Below are 27759 nucleotides of genomic sequence, written 5' to 3'. Positions count from 1 at the left end.
AAGAGTCAGTCTCTGATGGAAGACTATTCTGTCTACTGCTGGTCTGCTTAAAACTTTGCTTCAGGTATTCTCTAATTTCTTTACTGGAAAATCAGTACAGAGTCACTTGCAATTAGAAACAGAGCAAAGGAACAGTAACATTTAGCGTCAGTCTTAGGATTCATTTAGGATCAAGTGTAAATTGTGTTGATTTTGAGCTATTTAGGATTGGTTATAAATTATGCTGATCTGTTTTCTGGGAGATTTCAACACAGTTCCTTCACTGTTTGCAGCAAAAATGGGCCTGCTTTATTTCTCATATGTACTTTGTTTTTTGCTTTGAATTTTTTAACAGGGCTGGATTAAAACCATTTTATCATTACGGTCAATCTAGGTTTGCTTCAAATGAGAGAGAGAATTTCCTGTTTCAGGGGCCTGACATACAAAATAAAACCAAGGGAATTGAGAGTGGAAGTAGGTGTGTGAATTTTTAAGAAAAAGATTTAATATTGAATTTTTAAATCTTTTGGTTAAGCATCTTTTAATGCAGGGAAAATAGTTTCCCTTTTGTTGAGTGTTGTTCTTGACAATAAATACGGTCTGGGAGGAAGGCCAGCTCCTCTGCCTGCTATTGAAACTGGTTGTGTTGTTTTTACTATGAGGGGCAAGGGGAACTACTCCATGAGGTAGAAGTGTAGCAGGTGCAGACAGCTGTTCTGAGGGTTCAGAGCAGTGACCTTCCCCCAGAGCTGTGTGCTCTGGGAAGGCTCAGCTCCATGCTCACGCCTCCACAGCAGAGCATCTACGCTCACAGGGATGAGGCTCGGTAAGTTATTTCAGTACATCACAACTGCTGCATTGCTCACCATTAGCTCTGCTTGCTTCATGCCTTTTATCTCCTCATTCCTGATGAAGAATGCTTTGTTATTTTCTTTCTTGCTAAGACCTTGAAATAATGTTTGCGATTAAATACCTAAGAATACAGATACAGGACACATTCTAATATCATTACGTAATATTGCACTGTTTCTTTTTGGAAACTGATCTAAAAACACCCACAGAGGTGGCTTGAAATTTGAGATTTTTTTTGTTCCTGGGTTTGTCCTTCAGTCAGTCCTCTGTTTTAGTAAGTCCACCTGCACAAAGCTGAGCACATGGTTTGTCCCATGAAATTTCAAAACAAAGTTCCTGTCATGCATGAATATTGAAAATGCCATATCGCTTTATCGCTTTATCCAAAGTTTCTGTCTACCCTGTACTTTAATAGGCCTTTTTACTGCACTGAGTGTGGTTTTGGTTGCTTTTACATGGTTTTTGTTTGTTTGTTTGTTTGGGGGGGGGGGGGTGGTGTTTTGTTTTGTTTTTTCCCAAACAGTACCATTGTAAAGAACTTGCAGATATTAAAATAAATCATTATCAAAAATGCCTCCTCCAAGTACCAAAATTAAGCTCACAGATTTGAGCCACAATAAAATGGAACACTGAGCTCTTAACTGACAGAACAACTTTTTTAAACTATTTTTTAAATCTCACTTTTATTCCATGTTTGTGACCAGTATCAGCTCTAAAGCTCTACATGCGCATAAGAGTTACATGACGGTCAGAAGCACCTCAAAAGACAGTGTGCTGCTTTTGACTGGGGTAGAGTTAATTTTCTTCACAGTAGCTTGAAGGGGGCTGTGTTTTGGGTTTCTGCTGAACACAGGGTTGGTAACACGGGGATGTTTTACTGCTCAGCAGCGCTTGCACAAAGTCTGCCTCTCACACCACCCCACCAGCCTGGGGTTGGCACAAGCAGCTGGGAGAGGATACAGCTGGGACAGGTGACCCCAGCTGACCAAAGAGACATTCCATACCTTACATTGTCATGCTAAGCATATAAAGCTGGGGGAAGGAGGAGGAAAGGGGGGATGTTTGAAGTTACAGTGTGTGTCTTCCCAAGTAACCATTACACATGATGGAACCCAGCTTTTCCGGAGACGGCTGAACATCTGCCTGCCCATGGGAAGTATATATGTAAGAAAATGAGTTTAATTTAAACACATGACTACCTTTATTGTTCTTTAACTCCTTTTAAAATGAAGTATCAATATCAAAATATAACAAAAAAATTCCTAATTTTGCCAAATATTTTCACTCTTCCCCTGTTGCAAGTAGCTTTGGAAATAATTTAACATTTGCAGAACACAGAGTTCTGTACTTAAACACAAATAATTCATGCTTCCTGCTGTGTTTTGCACTTGCTCTGTGCAACATTTCCTTGCCTTAATGTGCCTTTGCTCTTCTGCTGGAGGATAGTGCCTATAGTGTGGAAAAGGATCAGCTGTAAGGCTTCACCCATTCTTGTTTCTTACAAATTTCTTGCACTTTCTGAATTGTCCTTCAGCAGTTACTTTCTGTAGTAACCTGTTCGTAGTTTTCTACCTTTATAGTATGGGTTGATTCAATTCTTTTCTAAAGTCCCTGGAGTGTGCTCTGAAATACAGGACATGGAACAGAAACAGAATGAAGATGAATACAATCACCTGCATATCTGAGAGATGCCTCTTCAGTGGAATCAGCCAGTTGCATGAATAAAACCTCATTAATACAGTGCTAGTTTTTCTGAAGGGGGGTTGAGGAAACCAAAAACAAACCATGGAAGGTTAACCAAGCAGAGAGGCTGCTTTTCAGTGTAGCCATGTCCTCAAGTACACTTAAGCAGCCAGCCAAATGGTCCAAGGAATTGTGTTTTGACCTGCTCCAATTCTTGTTATCAGGACATCTCTCTTGTATGATGCAACTGCAAGTAGCAGGAAAATTACAGGAACCAATAAAAACTTTCCTCTGAAAGTTCAGGCCCTTGGATATGGTAAATTTTCATAAGCCATTTGGCTCAAATATTAACTGTCTTCATGGCACATAGCTGCCCTAAGGAGCTCTTGAGTTTCTTCTGTTTGTTGACGGACTTGCTCAAGGAGTTTGGCCATTTGGCTTTTTCCGAATGCTAATGAAAATTCTGGATCTGAAGAGGAATAACAGATGTTAGGCAACCCGCTGTCTTTCCCTGTGTTCTAATGCAGATGCATAGAAAGCCTATTTTTCAGGTCAGATACAGTTGGTTGGTGGTTCTTACTACAGGGAAGGCAGAACAATAATCTTCTACCACAAAAAGCAGATACAAATTCAGTTTTCATCCCTACAACCATTCAAGACTGCTGCTAAATTCTCATGATCCAGATGCATAAATCTCAGTTGCCAAATTCAGCCTTATGCAGCAGCTGCCTATCACGTCATAGCAGGGTTTTGGCTCTGGCTCTACATATGTAAAGATATGTGCTGTATACAGTTATTACCACATTATAACTCTCATAAGTACTCAACTTTTATCCAAGGACAAGAAGACTAACCAAACCCAGAAAAATATTAAGGAATGGACATTTAAGTATGAAAATGTGAGAATTCCCAGCTTTAATATCAGCTAATCATGCGATTTCCTTATTTGCTTGCTTTACCAAAATAAACTAAAATCCCATTTGAAAAACTTTTAGGTTGCATCTAGTGCCAAAAATTCTTATATTGGATGAAAGCATCTGTACCTGAAGTCCTGTTTCCCTGCTGTTCAGAAAGCCTTTCATTTTAAAGCAAACAAACAAAATCCTCCTGCCTTTATTGGGAGATACTCTTAAACAGCTGCTTTAAAACAGGTGAGGTAACAGCCACCCTTGAGATTATTCTGTTTGCTTAAGTGAGCAGAGCTAGTCCCCTAGCAAGGAGGAGTTTCCACTGTCAGTGGCTGGACTTGATGATATTAGAGGTCTTTTCCAACCCCAATGATTCTGCGATCTCTGTTACAAAGCAGTGCCTGTTTGCTGCTGATGGGTGCAGGCAGCTTTGGCTGCACCCCGGGGGCCCAGCCAGCAGGAAGGATGTACCTGCTCGTAGTCTGCAGAATGTGGAGATGCCCAGCTGCTGAAAGCGGACCTCTTGGTGGGTAAGAAAATTCTTGAGGTAGGCTTGAATCTCTCCAATGTGATGCTTCCACAAAAGCATCATTTTTTCTGGATAAATGGGAGAACCACTGGAAATCAGTACAAGCCTTTAAAACACTTTGAAAACTGATTTTTGTAACGACATTTGTAAGATCAATAATGACTCATCCATCTTCAGATAAAACCAACATTACTGCAAAGACTGGCAAGGTAATTCCATGTGCTACAGCTTCTGACAATACTGCTGATACTTTAGGTAAATAAAAAGCTGTGTGGGCTGCTGTGCTGGGAACCTGATCCCTGTGCAAGGGCCCTGCTGATTCACAGACAAGCTGACCTGTTACATGAACCTTTCCATGAGGTGATTGTGCTGTTGGACTCTGCTCCCTACCTGAGAGACAGTCTACTCTGTTGCAAATCCTCAATGCTAGAATGAAACAGATTTGCATTTACCCTTATTGGGGACTCACTACAGTTTTTCTCATGTCTAAGGTCTAAAATCTAACCATACCTTTCTAGAGAATATGGCAAGAATCATCTGAACACCCTTTTCTTGCAAGTCCTAAAGGCTCTCAGCTGCATGGGACATGTATATTAAGCATAAAGCTGTTTGTTTTCTACCGGTAAAAATAATGCTTTTTTTATTCTTTCACATTGAAACTTTAAAAGTTTTGGCTACGTTCTTAAAAGCCACTTTACTTCACTGCTCCTGCTAATTTAGTCTAGAATTATAAAAGCAGGATTTGGTTCAGTAAGAGTTTTTTCTCCTGCTGGTTAGGGAGCAGAGTTAATCTAAAATTCTGGAACATAACCTCTGCTATCTGTGGGGAATGCCATCACATTTTACATACTGAGAAAGGTGGTCGAACAGAAAGATGTAACCTTGCCTGAAGTGACCCTTGTCTGTAACAGGTTCTCATCTCTCCCATGGTGAGTAGTATCTTAATGGTCTCCCACCTTCCTACTTAAGCGGTTTTTAAGGACCTCAGCATTGGCTATGGACCAGCCCTGCAGAATGGCAGTGCTTGAAGAATCAGACCTTTATCTGTGGTCCACTTTCAACCCTGGACTTTCTCATGTACTCAAGGACTGGTTTATTTCAAGGGTGACTGTAGGCACTTTTATAAATTTGTAGAGACCAGACTGGGGGGTGATCCAGGAATATTAAAGGTTGTTCAGTGCCTGACAGTTAACTCCTTTGGGAAAAGGCTAATTTCACTCCAGACAGCCATAAGCCTCTTTCAAAGCATAGTTAATCCTGTGTGAGTTACCGTGACCGATCATGTGCTGGATGACAGAGGCAGCATGAAAGGATGGCTCAGGATGTTCCAGTTGGCCAGCCAGTCTCACCAAGCACTTTGTCAAAGGTTCATCCATCCACTGGACCATGTGTAACATGGCTCCTTCTGGAAGGCAGAAAGGTAAGAGAGTAGTTGGTAAACAGGAACTCCAGTGTCAAAGAAACAAAGGTGAGAGGTCTGCCAGAAACTGCTGAAATAGGGAATCCTTTATGCAACTGGAGAAGCAAAGAAGTGCTGAATTTGGTTAACAGGTACGTTTAGGTTGTAAAAAAGGGTCATGTTCTGAGGTTATGCTCTCAGTAAGGTAAGGCCGTGGATTTGATTCATATTTTGTTGGCTTTATGTTCTGCAAGAATGAATCACTTCATCTGCAAGACACACTCTTGGCCTTTTGGGCTCAGACTGTCCAGCAGCTACCAGGCACTGCTTGCAAAATTAAATGTGATGTGTTGCCAGCTGCACAGCCATTACACCAGATACAAGAGATGACTTGTTTGACAGAAAATATCCAGTATTGGGGCATATTGGGAAAATTTACACATGTCCTTTCTGCCATGAAGAGTGCTGTACCTTTCATGAGTGCAAATTTGGTATCTCTGATAAATTCGTGTGCAAAAAATTTCAAGATAAAGGGTTACTGTGTATTTTAGTCTTTTTTTTTTATATTAGTTTCTGCTATGGCAAAATTATTTCACCCCAAGAAACTGGGAAATGTTACAAATAGAAGTAGACAGGCCATGTACAGCAGAAAAGTTCAGCACAAAAAAATTTAGAATAAAAGAATTTTAAGCAGTTGAACAAAAGCACAGATAATGAAGCCCACAGGTCCTGCCAGTGATTTGTATTTTGTTCTTGAAGCTTACAACACCATGAATTTAAAGGGAAAGACTTGGGCTGTGTGTCCAGATGTGCTCCATCTCCTATTAGAGTTAATAAAGGATGTGCACTTCTCTGATTCAGCTACTCATGGAGGGTTGCTGCCCTACCTTGCTTTGCTAGCTCAGCAAGGCAGGATGTCACATAACGAAGGGAGTCTTCCTGAGTGTCGGTCAAAAGCATGGTCTGGAGGAGACCTTCGACACAGCAGCTCTCCGTGATTCTCTGCCACAAGAGAGAGATTCATGTTTAGCATTTCCATTACGGTTTAGTGGTGTCTGGGGGCTTCAGAAGTACTCGACAGTACTGAGGGCTAGACCATCAATAATGGAAATATAGATCCTCCCAGATCTACCACGACCAGGTGACAACACCTTGGATTGTTCAGAGATCACCTGTACTGAGGTAAGTATTTTATAGACTGAGTTGAAAACAGATAGGAGACTTAGCATGTGCTGACCTGGATTAAAAGCACATGAGACCAAGAAATGAGTTCTGAATGAGCTGGCTGGAGGTGACTGGTTGCTAGTGAACTTGAATCACAAAGTCATCAGCTCTCTGGGAGGCCATAACAGTGGAGGCTGCTCATGGCTCCCAAAGTGAGCTCAGGTGCCTATCAACAAAAGGGAGTATCCTTTTTTGTGCTCACTTATTTTATGCTGCAGTTTTTTAACTTACTGCTTAGAGGTCCAAGATGGATTTGAGACTGCTACCTTTCAAGCTCCCACGCTCTGTGTCCTGCTGGCATAAAAACAGCACTGTTTTTTTCCTATTGTACCAAAGACTCTGAAGTGTTTTAGGGAGCGTTCCTTAGAACAGACCCTGGAAACCTGGCACTCCCACTCATGTCTGTGTATTCACTTATGCAGTGAGAGCTAGATACTCTCTATATTATAAAGCTTTATGAAGGTGAAGCAGCTCTCAGCTGATAACAGGATAATGTCACAGACTTTAAATACTTCAAAAAAACAAGCATATTTGTCAAACTTTGAACGAGTGGTCCATTTTTACTCCTACTGTGGGCCTTGAGTTTGAGGGAATCTAGTTCCCTGCAAAACTTGATTTCACAGCTATTAAAAATTTATATAATTCTTATTTTAGTGAAAAAACCCATACTTTTCCTTCTGGCTGGTTTAAATCTCTGGAACTAGTAGTAATTGGATCATGAACAAAGAGAACAAAAAAAGAACTAAGTCTTGAAAAGTGTGTACTAGGAAGTGGGATGAAGCAGAAACGAGGATTTAGGTGGGGTTTTTCTCTCAGTATTGATTGCTACTGGTGGTACTGTTTGATCAAGGTACTTTTAAAAGGCAAGGGGAAAGGAAGTGCATGTATGCATATGGATTTCGAAGCAAAGTCAGCAAGATAGATCTTTACAGAATTTTGGCACAACTAATATCTCGCCAAAGAGGCAAAATATACATCAGTAGCTAGGATTCTATTTCACAATGACGGGCAGCTGAAACATGAGGGCCAGGAAATAAAGATTCACAACAGACCTCAGATTTTCCTGAAGGATTCCTTTAATTCATAAGAAATGTCCTTACTAGAAGAACTTTTTATACCTATGATGCAGTCAAATTAGGTAACCACATCACTCATAGTAAAAATTAGGTATTTCTTATTTTAATTAGCTTATTCGTATTGGGAAAATATGAATAAAACTGCCTTTCATTATGGTCTTTTTGTTCATACATTCAATTTTGTGTAAAGTATACAGCAAATTGGCATATTTGCTATATCCTTTACATTAACATTAATTACCCACAGATTTTTTTTTTTTTTTTTAATGCTGATTTGACATAAACACAATGGCAACCTCACAGGGCATATAGTTCAATGACGAACATTGGGTACCTACCTGATGGTTTTTGGAAAGGCTCAGGTTTTTGATGATGCAAGCAGTATGTCCGACAATCACAGGGTCTGTTTTATGTGCTGCCAGTAATGTCCCCAGGCTCTGCAGTAGCTCAGCACATGCCAGAGTGTCCTAAGAGCAACCAGTATCATCAATTACGTAACCAATTACATCCAATATGGACAAAACAACATGACTTTGCAGTGAGCTATGGAGAGATCGAATTTAGCTCTGCAAGAAGAGCACTAGTTTGTTTATTTAAACCAAGGATGTGGCTGGGTCCAGTGCTGCTTCTCTAAAGTGGGGTCTGACTGGCACTGACTATAGAGCGCTTGCTATGGAAGGCTGAAGTCTTTAAGGTCCTGTAGTTTATTTTTGTTTCCATCAAATGCCTCACTGGGGTCATTGCTAGTCAGGGGAAGGATGTGTGATCCCAACTGGAAGGAGAGGTGCTCAAGGTAGGTGTGAAAGGCAGAAGTACACAGCGAAGTAGCAGCAGCAGTGCGTCCTAGAGTACCGCAGCAATTTACCCGGCTACAATAATGGGTTGTATGTTTAGATCAGGCACCTCTTTAGTAAACATGTTCTGAGCAACATCTTCTTTACACACATGTCTCTGCTGTCTGATGATATTTTAGAGGTACTTTACTGGGTATGTCTCTCTGAATGTAGTCTTCCTCCAATTACCATTAATATTAATTGAATCACAGAACGGCCTAGGTTGGAAGGGACCTTAAACATCATCTAGTTCCAAACCCCCTGCTGTGGGCAGGAGCACCTTCCACTAGGCCAGGTTGCTCAGAGCCCCACCCCACTTGGCCTTAAACACTTCCAGGGATGGGGCATCCCCAGCTTCTCTGGGAAACCTGTTCCAGTGCCTCACCACCCTCACAGTAAGGAATTTTTTTTCTAATATCAAATCTAAACCTACTTTCTTTCAGTTTGAAGCCATTACCTCTTGTCCTGTAGTATCAGATCTGAGTCTGGATTACTGTACAGGTGGTCACCTCAATAACAATATGGATTAAGGGGGCACTGCTGTGTGTAAGAGAAACCTGACTTCAACAGACTTTGGGTTAGGCCTACAGCTAAAAGCAAAAGATTTCCTCTTGGGTGTGTTTTTTCTTTCGGTCTCCTTCCTGTAAGAATTTAGGAGTTTTTTATGCAGTTCTTCTGTTTGTTCACAATGAACTATATTATTTGTGCTACTTGGAAACTAAGACGCATTAGCAAGAGAGTTCAGAATAAAAAAAATCATTGGTCCTATACACAGTTGCAAAAAATCACATTATTCTGAAACCTGTGAAATATCAGAATCACTAAAGCAGTGTTGAAAGGCAGACGTCTTTAAAAGTTAGTTAAACTTGAATCTTTCTTTTACTTAGGTTAAATTGCAAAAGTGTATCTTATTTTCTAATATCAGCTGACATCTTCACTTAGTTCATTCTAAGCACTGTCACAACCAGCAATCCTAAAATATAATGTGAAAATAAGTGGAAAGGGCAGTGCTATGCCTAAGCACAGGGCGTTTAAAGAATCCTACATGCAGACATGACAGTAAATTTTCCTTAGTCTTATTTTTCCTTCTCTTTAAAGGAAGAAATAATATAGTTTTAGATAATCCAATTAAATTACAATTGATGACTGTTTTCTATGCTTTTGGGCCAAATGTCCTCTTTTCTATGTAATCCCATCAACTACAATACTTGTATTTGACTTGCTAAAGCCTGGGAGGATGAAATTTTCTATGCATTATAAAGGAACTTTGTAATATATAATGACTTCCCTGCCAAGATCTTTTGTTTATTTAGGACCCACATTAGTAAGTGTCAGTACTCAAATTTTGCTGAACTTCTTTTTTTGGCTGGAATACGGATGAGATCCAGATTTTGTTTCCTGGCTCAATCTCTTGCACAGTGCAAGAGAATCACAAGAAAACTGTGAGTAAAAATAGATTGAGTGGTTCAGATGGATATTGATCTAACTTCTCCCAAGACTAGAATATTAAAAAAAAACAAACCAAAAAACAAAAGCATTCCAGCAGCAAGTGTGCTTACAGTTGCAATGCTGCACTCACACTCCTTACACAGGGATTTCTTGACAAGGTAAATATTATCCCATTGACCAGTTAGCAAGAAGGGAAGGCAAAGTTATTTTGTACCTGGAGTGGAGAGTCAGTGGCACCACCTGGAATAGACAGACCCTGACTTCCAGGTCTTTTGCTCAAAGGAATTTGATTTAAAAGACTGTTTTCTTTCAGGGTTGGGCTGTCCTTGGGAAATCTGAATAAAATTCCCCCCGCAAGAGGGAAGTTTTCCAGCTCTTGCTGGGAATCCCCGTCAACAGCCTGATCAGGAGATTGCAAAAAGGGGGCTGAAGCAGGGCGAGGAGCTCCTGCGAAGCATTCCTGGGGGGTTGCTTCATGGTAACAAAAGGGCAGATGGATTCTGCCCCATTGTATCCTGGGTAGCATTTGTAATAATTCAAGCATCACTTGACTTGGTTGTAAAGGTTAGCTTTGTTCAGTGGTTTGTTTTCCAACAGTTGTTCCCATGGAGAAGTCCCTCTTTCACTCACAGAGAATTCAGCCTGAGTTGGAGAAAGAAACCTTGAAAAGACTTGAAAAACAGGCCAGAAAAGGCATGGAGATGGAGAGGCAGGATATGAATACAGAGAGGTCAGCCTCTTCTCAGAGTGCCCAGGGCTTGCTCGCACAAAGCAGCAACATTCAGTAGTCAGAGACAGCCGTGTTTGCTCACTAAAACAAATTTAGAGATGTAGATACTTCTCACTGGAGAATAAAGCCTCGAGGGTGATGCTTTGCTTTCCAGCCTCCTGCTGCTGAACCTTTTTCCCTCATGAAGGATGGGCTGTTTTACCACTGGGGTACCAAGGCTGAGTTCCCAGTGCCTTTGTTCCCACTGACACTAACCATGTCTCTTTGTGGCCAGGGGTTTGAAACTCTGGTAAAGACAAGTTTCAGGACCAGGGAGAAAAGGAGTTGTGGATAATCTTTGCTGGGAGAACAAAAAATGTAAATGTTGTTTGGAGACAAGAAAAGCAAAAGTGAGTGAGGACCGTGTTTCAGCATAATGTCTCATACTGAATAACATATTTACTGTGCAAATGGCCTTCAACTAACCTAATGCATCTCAATTGTAAGATTGCTGAGAGCAAATTGTGTTTTGATTGTATGAGGCAGTTTGACAAGCAATGAGGATGTTTAGTGCTCATGCAGCTATTGTGCCTTAAATAGCTCTGTGCGCTAGTTGCTTCTTTGCAGGCATTGAGCTCACCCATTTTCTCAATCCACATCCCAGAGGTACTGGAGGTGCAATTTTGGTTTGTGTACAGGCAACTGAACTGTAATGCACCAAGCTTTCCATACCCAGAGTAAATTTCCAATCAGGCTGAGTGTATTTCAGGCACAAGAAGCACCTAAGGCCACCTGAGGCTACTCAGATCCTGTCACTACTGCTTGAAGCAATGTGGAAACGTTCTCACATATTTTTGCCCTATGTACCCAACCCCTGACTACCTTCCATTGCTGTTGTTAGTTTAAAACACTTACCAAAAACCTTTCACATTTGTGTTCTTAAGGATGTCTTTAATTACCATAAAGAAAAGGTTTATTTAAAAACAAGAGTAATTTGTCAGTACTTGCTGTAATTTATTTCTAAATTTATTTCTAAATACATGACTTCTTCATGTATTTGCTAGTGTTGCACTATTAATGGTGGTGTTTACCCTGAACGTGGGCAAAAGAATCATTCCATAACTTAGGACATGAGGATACACAGTCCTAGTGAAAGTCCTAATGCATTAACTAAAGATAGACAGGATTTCAAAATCTGTTAGTCCCCCTTTTTGTTTTGATGCTAATTCAAAATACGTTAGTATTTTTCAAATGCACTTTTGAATAAAGCTGTCCATATAGGTAAGTAATGTATATTTGCCCTTTATTCTGCACTTACGCATTTTTAAGTGTGTGCTCTAAATTAGTTTCTCTGCTTTTCAGTGTGGGGAGAAGCTCTGTAGCCAAGAAATAACCTCCTCGGCTGCCCCCACGGTGGCAGTCTCTCATGGTACTGTGTATGTCCTCCCCCTCATACACCTATCTAGACACCTGTGGTCTGGGAACTGAAAGAACTAGAGGGAGCTGCAGGGAGTGCAAGGCAGTATCTGCATATCCAATGAATCTGACACCCATCTCCCCCTCTACTCTCTCACTGGTCTCTCCTTCGGATCCCACTCAGCACAACAGACGGCTCCTCAGGTAGTTAGTAACAGTGCAGATGCAGTAAACAAAGCCTTGTTATTTTGGGTGGGACAGAGAAGGGTTGAGAATTCTCCCAGAGTCTATTGGTCATTCTCACAATGCATTTCATAGACAGTTTTGCCATAACAGAGTGTTACCCCAGGTGGTGGCCAGAACTACTCTTTCCCCTCTGTTTTTGGGAAATGACCTCCCCTACCTGGTTGGGAGGGTGCTGGGACAGTATCCAGAGCAGAGCAATGGAGGCACGACGCACATCCTCGCTGCCAGAGGCCAGGAGAGAGCACAGCTTGGGCAGGACGCTCTCAGCAACCATCTCGGCCTGGATGTCCGCTGGTGTGGGAAAACAACTGAGGTCAGTGAGGTTCAGAGCACTGCAGGGAGGCATTCAGGCTCTGACTCAAACAGTTGACTGTTGCCTCAGTAATCAAATTAAAGGGGACCTCCCCATCTCCGTGGGATGGGGCAATGCCAGATGTTTGGTTATAAGAATAAACCCTCATTTGTTGTGGTTCCTTTTGGTGAGGGATTAATACAAGCTTGATGGCAGAATGTAGATTTGGGCACCCTCAGTCCACGTCTGAACCTCAAAAAAAAGAATGAGGGGAATTTTCTGAGTCCCTCACTGGCGTAAGACAGGTAAGAAGGTGGCAGCTTCTGTTGCACAAACAGAAAGACCTCCCAAGCACCACCTATTTCACAGAGTTAGCCAGGGTTAACCCAGTTAGCCTGGGTTAGCCAGGAGAGAGACCAGCCATCCCACTGAGCTGTTATACCCCACTTGGCCCTGCAACCTCAGTGAGTGCGCTACAAGGCAGTGCCAGAGCAGCCAGCAGATGGAGGCAGATCTAAATGGTCAAGCACCCCAGGGGGTTTCAAACACGCCAAGCAGCAGCACAGCACATCCTTCACTCTCAGCTGCTCTAGAATTGTGATTGCTTGAAAATAAAGCACCTCTACATTTTCTAGACGAATAACTCTCCCCTGGAGTCTGGGGCTTTAGCATTAGTCCTCTGCCACCATCTCCTGAATATGTCATAGAAATGAATCTTGGGCATTTAATAGGATAGGGTTTTTTAAGAGGATGACAAATGCATGGGAGAAAATTACATTTAATGATAGACAGAATCATGCCTTGGAGAAGACAGGTCCCCACTCAATAAGCAATTTCAGGAGACAGTCTGTCCTAATTGGGTTTAATGCTCAGGAAACATGGAAAGGAGGAAAACTTAGCAACTCACTAAGGCTCTGAGCCTAAGAACACCTCTGCTGCCTCTCTCACCTTCTCCAGATACTCCCCTTGCTACCTGGGAGCTCTAAGACAGATTTAGTAAGGATATGCACTGCACCTTCCTCTTCCCTTAACATCCAGTTAAAAGGTAGAAAAGAGGGCGTCTCTTTGCTTTTAATAGGAAAGGTTCCCAGCCCACTGTGCTCACTCTGAAAGGCAGAGAGCGAAAGAAATAGTGTGGTTTCTTCAATCTCCAAGACATCGCTTACCACTGGTAGCCAAATTTCTTAGGCAAACACATGCCTGGCTTGAAACCTGCTTGTGCCAAAGAGGGGAAAAAAAAAAAAAAAGAATGAGAGAGAGGAGGAAAAAGAGCAGTTTCAGTAATGCATGTTCTTGCCTATTGCACACAAAATAAACATGACAACACTAGCAAGTTATTATATTATCTTCAAGAATAAATTTTGGCACATGATTTTTTTCAAAGTTTTGATGAATTTTTTTTCAAACTCCTAGCACCAGTCATCCTATTGTTGATGAAGAATAGGGTTCAAATGTTGGCATTATTTCAGAACATCTGATAAGCTACAGGAAAAGGAAGGGAAAGAAATTGTCCCATTTGCTTTGCCTTTTCTTCACCTCTCTTCTACACAGAGTTTCAGGCTCCACCCTGAACTGTGGTTTCTTGAAGTTTCTTTGATGTGGCTTCCAACAAAGCAAAATTTTCAAGATGCTATTCCTCAAAGCCATACAGTAAAAGTTCCAGATACCAAAAAGAAAAAAAAAAGTAGCATAACAGATGTGTCAGACACCTTCTGTCACAGACATGATGATCAAAGACAAAGCCTGGACAGGGCACTTCTCACATGATGTTTCAAGTTAATAGCACACAGTCTAAAGGAAGTGTCCAGGGCTGTAGAACAACTTTAATAATTTCCCTTTGCTTTCTTCATACATTGACCTTGTAGAACCCATACATTTTCTATTATAGGTGTCTTTTCTCATGGGAAAGATGGTGCATAGGTACCTGTACAGTAGATGAACAGAATGATGTGACGCTGAAACTGGAAGTCTAAGTTTTTAGCTCTGCTCGGATGCTAAGTCTTTTCACAAAGGGAAAGCTATAGCCTTACCTTGTCCACAGGAGAGGATAGTAGAGAGATCAGTGTCTGCAGCAGGAATCTGTCACTGGGTCTCAGCAAGGCTTTGTGGTGCTGAACATTGGCTGCCACGTTGCTTAGGGCAGCACAGCTGTAATACTGCAAAGAACCAAGAAAAAATGTAGAGAGAGAGGTCAGAGTAATGATACGTTGAATAGAATATAACTAAATTGGAGAAATGCTCAGATTTAAAACTGATGAAAATAAAGTGCTTTTTCACCTTAAGGGTATTTATGGGGTAGACACAACATGCTGTAGCTACTATAGCCATCCTGCTGGGGCATGTTGTACAAACTCATTAGGACCCTGGCTGTTTGGGAATGTGCTGTGCTGCTGCAATGACATTGCTGCTGGTACCTAAGTTAGGTCATCTGCTTCTACTGTATTATATGTTTAGATTTATTTACTGAAGCTGGATGTAGCTATTGCCCTAGCATTCCAAAAGATAATTTCCAAAGGATCTAAACATTAACGCTAGGGAGGATTACACATACAAGAGTATCTATTACTAGGGAGGTATAATTAGAAGAAACAGGTTGAGCTACAGAGATGGAAATTTTAAGGTGAATCTCAGAGAAATCTAAAAATGCTGAAAGAGTTTGCAGAAAGCAATTCCAGAGGGTCCATCCCTTCAGATATTTTAAAAAAATCTGAATAGAGATAATTAAACTGATGGAGAAAACAATTCGGTGCTACTCAAAGGACTGAATGAACAATCTAATCTAGCAGGGTGTAAGGCGTACAAGTTAATTCATAGTTTATTTATCAGCATACTTTTGCATCAAGATGAGCTCTCTGCTGAGTGTGCAGAATCACAAAGAGGTGTCTGTGATAGGCATAAAATAGGAAGATTTACAGATATTTACAACAACAAGAAAAAGATCTTTTCAAGTTATGTCTTCTCAGAATACTTAGTAACATTGCTCAGAGTGGAAGATCAAAGTTCATATGCCAAAAAAAACCAACAAAACAAAATAAAAAACCACAACCCAGAGGAAGAGACATAGCTGCAACTTGTCTGATGATCCGAAAGACACAAGGAGGTAGACACATAACAACCCTGTCCCTGCATTAATGTGTGCTGGCAGACAAAAGTTTGTGTCATAAACTTTCTCCTGTGGAGTTAGACAAATTGAGTCTTTTAATATACATTATCTGAATGAGCTGAGTTTCACCAAGATGCTCTCACACGTTTCTCCTCTTCATTAGAGAGACCTTTCCTCCTCTCCCCATTTTCATTACTGCATACTGTGGTTTGTGCTCTCCTTACAGTCACAATGCTACCGTTTTAAAATCTGACCTATTTTAGTCATACCTGGACTTCTGAGTCAGGAGATTCCAGCAGCAAGGCAAGAACTGGTAGGGCTCCTTCCTTGCATAGGACTTCTTGTATTTTGTCTGCCATTAAAAAGAAAAAGTGAAAGTGTCTTCCTTCTTCCCTCAGTCTCATCTGGAAGCACTATTCAAAAGGGATGTGCACAGTCCTTGGGTTCTAAAGAGTGCTGATGTTGTCCAAATATATACCAGTCAGTGTGACTGGAGAGTATATAATTTAGAACTTGTGTAATGCAGCAGTATTCAGATATTTTCGCAAAAAGATTAGCAGGTTGTCTGATTAAGCTTTTGATGGTTTTATGCTAAAAACTGCTCTGAGAATCTAAATTGCTGGAGAAGCTGAAAAGCCTCAGGTATGATCTTCACTATGATTTCTGTGTTTCAAAAAGAAATTATTTAAAATATTCTGAGTAATACCAGAAATGTAATAGCTAACTGTATAAGTTCTTGCCAACTGTTTCCTTCCACAATACAGAGTCCAGAGATGTTACTCATGACTGTATCATTTAGCTCTGTGGAACAATGGTATCATCTTGGTAGGTGAGATTTAATGCTGGTTTGTTTCAGAGTTAGTTATGGTAGTCTACATATAACTGCAGAGGACCAAGTACTGCTTTTGACAAAGCTGTTGGCAGGTATTACAGTAGCCTTTAATGTCTGACCCATGATAGTTATACTTAGCATATTCCAGCATTGAGTTAGAACAAGCAAAAAGTTCCTAAATCTCGACTTTGTTGGATAAGCTTCTGAGATTGCTTTAAAGTACACCAAATGTGCTGCTAACTTTTTTAGGCCAAGTTATTTCTTTAACAAATGTTTTTTTTTTTTCTATTTCTTTGACTGATTATTTAAATATTCATACACTAGCCCCTTGGAGTTGAAAATCAAGTCTTTCTGTTTTGCTACTAAGCAAAACAGGGCCCGTATCAGCTAAACTTAAATCATCAGCCTGTAGTACCAACATGAATGCCATATGCAGAGGAAATAACTTGTTGCACAGATATGCTTTTATTCTTGCCTTAACCCTTTTGGATTATTTTTCTATCAGTGAGTTTTCTTTTGGCAATTTAGGTAAACCATTAGTCTGAAAGTACCTGATTGTGTGAGGTTTAGAATAGCACCAACTGCATTTTGTTGGACTCTGGGATCATAGGAGTTGGCAAGAGACAGGAGCGGTGTAACTCCTCTAGCAGCACCAATAGCCTCTCGGTTGGACTCTGGAGAAAAGAATCAGAGAAAGAAATACTTACTGCCATCTTACTGTGAGCCACAAGCAGGACAACTAGCAGGAGTAGTTCTTTGGTGTTCCCTTCCCTGATTTCTCTGCATACTCAAAGGAAACTATTAAAAATTCAGAGAGTTTAACAGGAAAGAAACCAACTCATGACCTCCGGATTAGCCATAAATCACAGCTGCTTCAATGCTTTTGGTTTGTGACTAGGATAATCAAAATATCCTTAAGTCCCTTTAAACAGGTTAACAAAGTGTTGTACTTGCTTCATACCTTTGGTGTGTCTGATCAAGCTACTCACAGTGTGATAACCAAAAGCTATATCATTAACTGCAGGTAAGGTTTAATTAATTTAGTAGGGTATATTCAGGGCCAGTTTCTCTTTTGGAATGTCCCTGTGTCATTCACTTGACAGCTATAAATAATGCAGAGGTTTCTAAAGACAGAATTTGATTTAAATATTGGAATTTGAAAAGATGATGCTTCTCTGATTTGGTGGTGACTCCTTGTATTAAGGAATGTATTAAGTTGTACAGTTGTAATCAATATCCTGGTGTACAAGGAGAACTCAAAAAAGATCTGCAGAATCCCTTAAGACTCTTGGATGAAAAGCTGGTGGAAAAAAAGAAAAACTGTAACACTTAATGCTGTAAAATTAACAATATTTATCGACAGTTTAAACAATGGCCAGTCTGTGGAAGCTTGCTGAGAGAAACATGAAGCAGACAGAGCAAAAAAGTTAAAGGTATTTGGATGACATCAAGTCTTTAGGTGCTAACTAACTTTGAGAGTTGTGAGAACAAAGCTGTTAGTTTTACACCTGGAGCCTATCTAGTGGAAATTGACATAAACAGTTTATCCAGGATATTTATTCAAGTATAGTTCAGATAGTATCAGTTTAATATTCCGGGGTAAGTAATTTTCTGTCTTCCTATGAGTATATACTCAAGTAAGTAACTTTTATTCTGGAAAAAAAGAAGAGAAAAATAAATGTTCTGGGAAGAGTAATGTATTTGAAAATAGCTTTTCCATGTGGAAAGCTATTATTCTGGTGAAATATTCAGGTCCCTTTCGTAGACAAGCCTTTCTCTAATCTAATTTGCCTATATATCATTCTTTTGTTTTCCTCAGTAGAAGGAGAAAGTCTTTTGTATGGCTCCAACTGATGGAAACCAGTCTGGTGTGATGCAAACTACTCTGCTGAGTAAAAAACAGAGGTAAAAAGATTAAGAATTCAGATATCGCTGCTTCCTTTATTCTTGTACACAATACACTCCATGAATGTTTGTGAATGTGGAAAAGAATCTTACATTTGAGAAAAGGGATAACGAACATTTGGATAAAACTTGGGCAAATTCTTTCTTCTATCAGATATTGAGGCTGAACACTTGTTTTGCCAGTTTATGATGACAGACCGGATGGGCAAATCTATCTCACCAAGATGTGTAACTGTATTACCATCTCTGTAAGAGATGTGGCACGGTAGATCATGTTTCTCTCCCAGACCACCTGTTTATCTTAAATAATGCAGTCCTTCCACTGATGCCACTGCGACCACTGATGCCCCTTCAAATGCTTTTAGAAGGAAACCATGTGTTCAGATGCTACTCTAAAGTGGGATAATCAACAACATCTACTCAAGCTGTGTTTGAATAACTCACTAATTTATAAATTCTTTCTTTCCACTCTCTGACATTTGTGTGCTTAAAGATTTCCCAGTCAAAACAACTTTGAATGTGCTTTACAGTAAGTGCATCCTCCTTTTTTAGCTTAAAGCAGATGTTCAGGCCCCACTAAACCCTGAAGCTATGAACATTTAGTTCTGTTCTGAAGTACTCTGAGTTCTTATCCCAGAACTGATTGCTTTCACTCACTGATTGAAAAGCTGCAGATAATTGCAAATATGCATGTGTCCTTTTGCTGCATGGACAAATGCTGGTGTTGGAATAAACTAACCTTCAAATAATTTTCATCTGAATGGGTTGGTTTGCTCTTCTTATTTTCAGCTCCCTATTGCAGCAGGAAGACAACCCAGTTTTCACACGACCCGCAGTAACATCGCTAAACAACTTCACTCTGCACATAGTCTTGCATGCTCGTTGCAGCAGAATTGAGACCATTCCTAGATGCAGAATTTTAGTCACCTTAAAGCTATCTAAGGATATTCCTAATTTGGTTGTGCTTCCATACCTATCTTTTCTGCATAAATGGCTATCTTGAAGGATATGACTGAACTTAAAAATATCCGAGTCCATGAGTTAAAATTAAAATAAACCTTGGAGAATTGCCTCTTGCTTTAGTCTCATTGCTGTGGTAGCTAAATATAGTCCGAAAAACAAATAAATGGATCCAGCCCATTTAAATCTTGGTTAAACTGGGACAGAGATCCTCAACACTGATTTCCAGGCAGCAATCCAGCCTGTGCAGGAATGCCTACCCTATGTTCAGCTTTGAAAGCTCCTTGAGTGCTTAATTTGGAGTACTTGTGCTCAGAAGGACATTTGCACTTAAGGGAGTGTGCAAAGGCATTAGAAGACCACAGGGAATGAAGGTGGACTGGATCTGGAGTAGCTGAGGGTTCCCTATATTCCAGGTTAAAGACATCTAGAAGGGTAAGAGTGTCTTCAGGACTAAGTAACATCTTTAGGTGCTCAAACAAGTCGCTTTCTCCATGGACTGTTTAAAACAGGTGAATGGACATCTCTATAAATCTTCAGGGGCTTAACTTCACTGACCGTACACAAAGAAAGTCCTTCTAATGCCAGGTACCTAAAATTTTAGTGATGCCATGCCTAATTAAGACATTTAAAAGAGGCAATTTGCATTCCACACAAAGTTATGTAGTATGTAGAATTCTTAACCCGACTGTAATAATATACAATGCTTATAAACAAGGTCCTAAGGGAAAAGTGTTTAAAAACCTGAAAATAAAACAAAAAGGTGGGATAAAATGCAAATCAGCATTTTCATGTGGTTGGATCCTGCTTATCCACTTCCCCTTTGCAACATAAATACCTAAATGAGAAATTAACGCTTTCATCATGCTTCCCTCAGCCTTCTGGGACACCAGACTGCAACTTCCCATGCTGGAGAGGGAAGCTGGCAGAATAAATGCAACAGGGAGGGAAATAAATGTTATTCATGGCTTTTCTACAGATTTGTACACAATTTGTACTGTAGAACTACGAGTTTGCACAAGGTAGAATAAGACAGACTAACATGATAACCTTTCTTTTGGTAACTGTGGCTGAACTAACCTGTCTGGATACCAGAAAAATATTAATATCATTATATGAAATATGCATGGTTAAGCAGAAGTTGATGACAAACGAAAGTAGTACATGATGGGTTACAAACTGACTGCAAGCTGGCAGCAAGTTTGGCTGAATGGGAACGACCACCCGGGAAGAAAGTACAAATGGAATTCCATGAGGGCTGGTCTGTACTTGTTTTGAACCAGAAAGTGAATACAAAGATGTGAATGTAGAACTGTCAGTGCAGTGGAGGACTGGAATATTTTACAAATAACAGACAAGTTAGAAGACTGAAGCAACAGAAACAGAATGAAACCTGTACAAAATGCAGGGATATGCACTTGGAAACATTTGTGGTAGAGCCTTGATTACTTGGTGTCTGCTGGAAATAGCAGCAGAGGAGGAGCAGGACTAAGTGATTAAGTCAGCTGCAGGATGACAACATCACCATGGCACAATCACCAAATCTGCAAGTGTTACCATAAGATGTACCAAAAAACGTATTTCCCTATGTGCCACAATAAAAGGCACAGGTGAGACCCCAGCTGTAATACTGCACATTTCTGGTGACTTCTCTTTCAGAAGAGATGAATCCAAAACAGAATTCCTGCACCATTTATCTATATCTTGGGACTGTAACAATGCCTGAGGCCTGTGGTATCATGATACAGTACACGCAAGTGCTATGTTCCATTCCTGGAACATATCATTTACACCCAGAAGGACTCTGAAGATGAATGGAGAGCCTCACTTACAAGAGGAGTCTTAAAAGAGCTTGGTTTTCTCAGTCTAGTTAAAATGAAGGAACTTCATCAGCGTAAACATCAGAGAGACAGAACTACTGAAACAAAAGCCAATGTAGACATTAATTAAGATAAGCCGGCCATGAATACATTTAGGATGTAAATCGGAAAAAGGTCTGTAATCATAAGAGCAAGAAGGTCAGAAACACTGAGAAAAATAACTGGAATGTCAAGAGCTTGAATTCATGATGTAGGAATACCAGAACTTGCTGCTGCATCTTAGGACTCTTAAACCATTGCAAATAGGTTGTTTCATCTTAAAATATGATGGAAGAGTTGAATGAATTCACTGCAGAGATTAAAGGAAAAGAGAACACTTACCTGAAACAGCCAAAGTCATCACGCAGGCACAGGAATTACACTGGACAGTGGGATCCTCTGACTCAAGCAGATCCAGAATTGGCTCAAGTAAACCCATTTGGACAACTAATTCTTTGTCAACTATTCATAAATTCAAGAAAAAAAAAGGGCAAATAGAAAAGTAAACAGTTAGTGATTTTGTGGAAAGAATACATCATCCGTTGACTGCTTTGGAGATCCACATTATGATAATACAAAATAGACCTAAGATGGAAACAGCCTGAAAGCCACTCTCAGTCCCTAGCTTGGTTTGCTTCATTCCTCTTCAGATGCATGAAAGAGTGTAAGAGATGTTTGGAGGTTTTAGGCCAGAAGGTCCCAAATAAGGTTAATTTCGGAAAGAGCAACTGCAGCTTTCCAATAGGTTCACAATTTAGTCAGGACTCCCCCTGACTTTTCTTTTTCTTCTGAGGTCTACCCTTTAAATATTATTTTTTCTTTGTAAATAGTGACATGATCTTATTTGCAGCAAAATCCTTAAAAAAAATGTAATGAAAAAGGCCAGCTTTGCTGAAGATTGACCCTGTCTTCTGCTGTTACGGACTGCGGGATGGAATACTTGTTGTGGCCCAGGTGCCAAGGAGTGCAGTAGTAGATGCAACAAGGACTCTGTTGATGAGGTGTGGTGAGTTCATGCCCTGTCTATCAACATAAACTTTATTGGGGAGTTTTTCTTCCACATCTCCCAGATTCTATCTCAAATCTATTTTCCCCTTTAGTTACAGAAGCAAGTGAATCTACTAAGAATTTAAATTTCTTTTTTTATTCTCTGCAAGCAATTTAAGACTAAGGTCCAGTTCATAAATAACCAGAAAATGAGCACTGTCTCATACAAAGAGTTTATTTCTAAGAGCTATATCTGTTGTTCGAAAGGGAAACTGTTGGCTGTAGATCCACAAATGAGAATAGAATTCCCACACTGGTCTGGGAATAATTTATCAGCCTTTGCACACAGATCCAAGAACTCTTGCCACATGGTATAATCTAGCTGGAGAGATCTGATATATCTTGGCGCCACCAGAAGCTATGTAGCTTGCAGTCAGAAAGAGACTCACACTTGTCCTATCAGGAACAAAAAAAACGAATCTGGATTTGTGTAGATGTGCCCTCCTTCTGCCTGAGTCTGGCTGAAGAAATACTTCTTTACCTCAAGAGAGATGTGTTGTTAATTACTCACTATTTCCTTCCAGCAAGAAGTTGACGAGGGACAAGGAAGACATCTGCTGCACCTCCAGGTCAGCAGAACGTAGTAAGGCATAGAAGGGTTCCAGATGTTCCACAGGCAGGGGGATGTTCACTGCAAGAATGAGAGGAAATATTCATGAGTCCCATTGTTCACCACAGTCACATTTTTCTCTTGATGGACTTAAGTCTCAGGTGCTCCCACAGACAGGCTGAGTGGTATTCATCTTCATTAAAATTCCAATTTTACTAGCAAACAGGGCAAGTTTCCTGAAGAGGCTTTGAATAATCAAGTACTTCAAAAACATCATGGGAAGGGAAGCAGTGTGCCTTGCTACCAAACAACTCATTCTGCCTCACAGCAGGTCCTTGTGTTGTGGCTACCTGCACTTTTTATGCAGCAAAAAATACATGGGATAAAGCTATCATACCAAGTGACAGAATACTCTCTTTGAAATAAAATTAAAGTAAACAAGTAGATAAATAAATTGAAACCCACTTGTTGCTAGTATTTCTACCTTTCTGTAGAATCCAAATGCTAGCTGGTATTTTATTTGGAATATCTAGGCAGACTCCTAACCATTAACAAATTACCTCAAGAGCCAAGTGCTCCCACAGAATAGCTGGAACAAAGAAGAACGTTTCCTTCATAAATCTTCACTACAATCTGGCCTCTAGAGCTTTGTCCTCTTTCAAAAAGTATATAATATAAAATATTAACTTGTCACTATGTCCATTTCCTTTCACCATATTTGACTGTGTTGCTTTCAGGAGATTCAGTACACACTGACTCTAAATACTTTGGGTTCTGCTGAGTTCTACAGAAGTATAACAATTTCATAAATAACAGTCTTTTATAATCATGAGAGATATCTCCTTATAGCAGAACCCAGAACTGACTCTGCCTACATGGCAATGACAGTTTTCCATTTTCCTTGGCAAACAACATAGCATGAAAGCAAAATAAAAATTTGCTTAATAAATCAAAAGGAGTTTCACAGTTTGAAACAATACTTTTATTTATAATTACATGAAAATTTTCTAATGCATGGAGATAACTTACTGTGCTGACTCATATGCAAGTAATAGAGGGCAGCTGACTGCTGTAAACCTGGGTTTTCTGAAAAGGATAAGGTCCTCAAGGCTTCCAGAGGGTCCTTTCCAAGTGGAGACATTTCAAAATCTAAAGATATAAAACGACAGCACAGGCTCAATTACATCTGAAAAGGGTTAGTTTACAAAAAGAAATTAAAATTTACAGCCAATCAAACACATAAGGGTTTTTGTACTACAACTCTATCAAGCCCATCTATCTTTATTCATGTTTCCATGGGCAGAAGCAATAGATGAACTGGGAAAAACCTGTCCATGGCAATGCCTCTTGTAAAGCTCACAAAGCCAGTGATTGGAAACAAGATAAATTACAACCTTTAGACACGTTTATGCTATCTGATATAAATGCAGGTGTTCTTGTTCTCCATAAAAATATTTATCTTTTTCTGAATCTTTGTTAAAATATATCTACTGAACACAGTGTTCTTAGTTAAGAACCATAGAAAGAGTATGTATTTCTAATTTACCACATCTGAAGTTCGCTGTGTTTCCTGTCTTGGGCATTGAAATAAAGGATTTAAGGGAACAGCAACATGGACGGCAAACAGGCTTGCCTCAGCCTCAAATTTCTAGCATGAGTCTTACCTGTTCTCGAGTATGATAGCTCCCCTATGAATAAACTAGATGTTCAAAAACAGTCATCAAGCAATAGCAGTCATGCATGACTTCTGTAAGTCACTGTACAATACAATATGTGGAATGGAGCAGTAGAGAGGAAAATGAACGGGACATTGAACCAATGAACAGAGTTAAAAAGGTAATGTATGATTGACTGGTGGAGCACACAATTATAAGATATATTTTCAGGCAATAGATAACAGCTGTGCATTAATGATTGAAATATCTCTATGAAAAATATCTAGCTACTTTACCTTCCATGGGACAAAGAAATGTGAGGGATGTGAGGGGCATGAGCTTTCATGCCTCAGTGCGAAACACAGCCAATATCTCAAGCCATTAGAAGCTGCTGACATGTCAAGACTAGCAAACTCCTACCTTCAGGATTAGGAAAGTGAGCGTCACAGAACTGCTTCATATAAAGATCAATTTTATTTAATAATTAGTAATACAAAGAGAAGGAGTTACCTGTGTATGCAAGGTTTTAGAGAAAACAAACAAAAATCTCTTCATGTGGTTTAATTCTGTTCCTGTCACTATCTGAACTTTAATCTGACTATCTGATTCTTCCACATATCTGTGGTTTTGTTTGGGAGAGTGATAGAGCCGAAACCACTCAAAATCTCCACTTGCTTAAAATATCAAAATTTTCTGCCCTGGCTAACAGATGAGTGTCATGATGAACCATGAAGTCTCTCCTTGCACTCAAATTGTCCAAACACTGTCTTCTTGTTATTATATTTTGTTCAAAACTGAGGATAGGCTTGCTCCCCCTTGGAATAAAATACAATAGTGTTAAAGAGGGATGTGTCTTGGTTCTCTTTGCGAGGCTTCCCTGCCTCCATTTGCCTAGGCAATAAGATTCGGCCACTCAGAGATTTAACCTTGGTTCTGCTTCCTGGGGGCTGTATGTGTCCTGTCGTGGAGAGTGGGACCTCCCTGAAAGCCCACATTGTCATCTGTGTACTGCTGTCAGAGAAGCTCTAGACTTCCTGCTGCTGTACCCCAGCTCCCAAGGATCCATGACAGACCAGACTTTTGAAGACTGATCTCAGAGAGGAAAGGATCTCTCAAGAAAATATCCACTTAGTCTTTTCAGGGAGCACCAGTGACTGCTACAAGGGGCCATTCTGGCCTCCCCTTCATTACACCTCATCCACCAACTGAGCTGGGATAGTGCCAAGACAGTTTCCTATAGAGTCAGGAGCATGCTAGCCTTTGGAAGAAGAAGTTCGGCTCTGGAAGATCCCACTGTATAACAAGCTGAAAGATCTGTCCCTATTCTGGATATGAATGTCAGGATTTAACCAGTGCTACAGGTGCAACAATCAGTGAACCTTATCAGCAGCACAGGACACACCACATTCACTGGATAATGACACCAGCTAACACCAGCTGAGGTTAATTCACACATGTTCCCAACAACCAGCGTCACAGCAATTAGTCCAAAGGTTGTTCCATGACAGAATTTCAAACACCATTAACCATGTCACACCAAGGAAAAATGTCTCTTCTGGCTCCCCTCACAAGATTGTTTCATGTTCCCAAAGAGGCAAGTAAAGAAATGGTAGTTCCACACCCTTCACACAAATGAAAGGAGGAGCCTGTGCAATTTTGTGTAGTAGTTTTAGCCCAAAGCTGCTAAACATAAAGCAATATACCCAATTAGTTGTGACAAAGCAAAACCAAGCAAGCAACGACCCTTTATCTTGAGATGAGGACTGGTTTTAGATTGGACAACCAACAAAATACATTCATCCAAGATGACTGTAGGAGTGAAATAAAAAAAAAAAAGTTTTCCTATTGATAATGTACCCTAGGACAGGACAAACAGGACATCACAAATAGAAAAACAGGGGAATTGGGCAGATAACCTGTAAAGGAAAGGAGACAGATGAAGAGTTATGAATCTACTTTGATTCAAGCAGAATCCCATGACTGTGATTAAGCTTGATGTCTAAAACGATTGCACAAAAGCACAGTTGCTTGGAATACTGAGAGCGCAGTAATGCTTGTCCCAGGGTGACTTTGATCTTCCCCATGTATAGCCCAGACATCCCTAGCATAAGTCCAATTGTTCAGCCAACAGAGAGGTGCACAGCTGTGCACATCACATTGCGATCTGCCCACTCACAGCTCAGCATCCAGTCTTAGCAAAGCCTGTGTCCAGCTTGGTCAGTTCCTTTTGACTGACTTCAAAGAAGTAACTTTAATTTCTAGAAGGACTCACTTTTATGAAACACGTTTACATGGGTTATGTATTAACGGTGGCAGAGCAAGAGAGTGACTGACCATTTCTACCTAGATCCAACTGCTGCACCACTTGAGCCCTTGGAGTCCTGTACACAAAGAAAATGCTCTGTAGTTCTGGCCTTTCCTCATCATCACCAAGCTGCTCAATACCATGCCAGAGCAGATCAGCCAGCAATCTACTTTCAACCCACAAAATCAATCTCCTTGCTTTTTCACAATGCTTTAGAAAGAGACAAGTCCTCTTACCTGTTTCAATATGCTGCAGAAACTCCTCTGCTGTCACCCTCTCATGAGGCTGTAGGATGGGCTTGTACAGCTGTCTGGTTTTAGAGCTGTTTTGTTTTAAGCATGAGCACTTGCTTATCAGAGTTAAGCATTCCTTGATGCCTTGCACCAAGTCAGAGGACATCCTCTGAACAAAGCCTATGAAGTCCCGCAGGAGCTGCATGCATCGTCCACATAGCTGACCCATTCTTGTTCCAACAGCAGCACAAATCAAGAAGAAAAGGAAGGAGATGGAAGAAAAGTTTCTTCTCAGTTTGTCTGGTTTTTGCACTAGCTTGCTTCCTCACTGTTTTTTCTGTCTTACAGATGCTAACACCACACCATGTGCAGCTGCTGTAAGGCAGACAAGCTTCTGTGTCCAAAAAGCTACATTTCACAAGGCTGTTTTCTGCAGATCTCCTAGAGTTCATAAATTATTATTTAAAAGGAGTGCACTGGAGACACACTCAAACACCTTCCCCTTGCCTGAAGAAAAATAAAATAATGACCTAAACACATTTCGTGGAGAACGGATGGGGTTTAGGTCATGGAGCATCCACCAAAGCCTGTATGAGGCTAGAAAAACTGGGATAATGGAAAATGCAACCTCAGTTTTTGTAAGGCAGCTTTCCACGTGAAAGGTAGGCACCACCTTGTCTGCATGAGTACAATCTGCAGCTACCAATTGGAGAGA

The 27759-nt window shown here is 40.4% G+C and overlaps 1 protein-coding gene across 3 annotated transcripts; it reads right to left on the bottom strand.

Moving 5' to 3' along the window:
- Positions 1–309: 309 nt before the first annotated feature.
- LOC104689430 (vacuolar protein 8-like) lies at positions 310–27731 on the bottom strand. Of its 3 annotated transcripts, XM_010399545.3 has the most exons (14): positions 27048–27727; positions 23881–24000; positions 22813–22932; positions 21597–21716; positions 17082–17204; positions 15968–16050; positions 14626–14751; positions 13762–13807; positions 12461–12594; positions 7989–8117; positions 6238–6352; positions 5222–5356; positions 3894–4019; positions 310–2983 (listed from the first exon to the last, which is right to left on the bottom strand). In XM_010399545.3, exons 1-14 carry the CDS (start codon positions 27271–27273, stop codon positions 2862–2864), a joined length of 1725 nt encoding a protein of 574 aa, XP_010397847.1. In that variant the 5' UTR covers positions 27274–27727; the 3' UTR covers positions 310–2861. The 3 variants fall into 3 exon arrangements, with proteins under 3 accessions (XP_010397847.1, XP_010397855.1, XP_019143667.1); XM_010399553.3 differs by lacking the exon at positions 3894–4019 and having other exon boundaries at positions 27048–27731; XM_019288122.2 differs by lacking the exons at positions 12461–12594; positions 13762–13807.
- Positions 27732–27759: the final 28 nt, after the last annotated feature.

Source organism: Corvus cornix, chromosome 3 (genome assembly GCF_000738735.6).
Source record: "Corvus cornix cornix isolate S_Up_H32 chromosome 3, ASM73873v5, whole genome shotgun sequence".
In the NCBI taxonomy this organism is placed as follows: Eukaryota; Metazoa; Chordata; class Aves; order Passeriformes; family Corvidae; genus Corvus; species Corvus cornix.
Note: the sequence above shows the minus strand (reverse complement) of the source record. Positions and strands in the feature narration are given on the sequence as shown.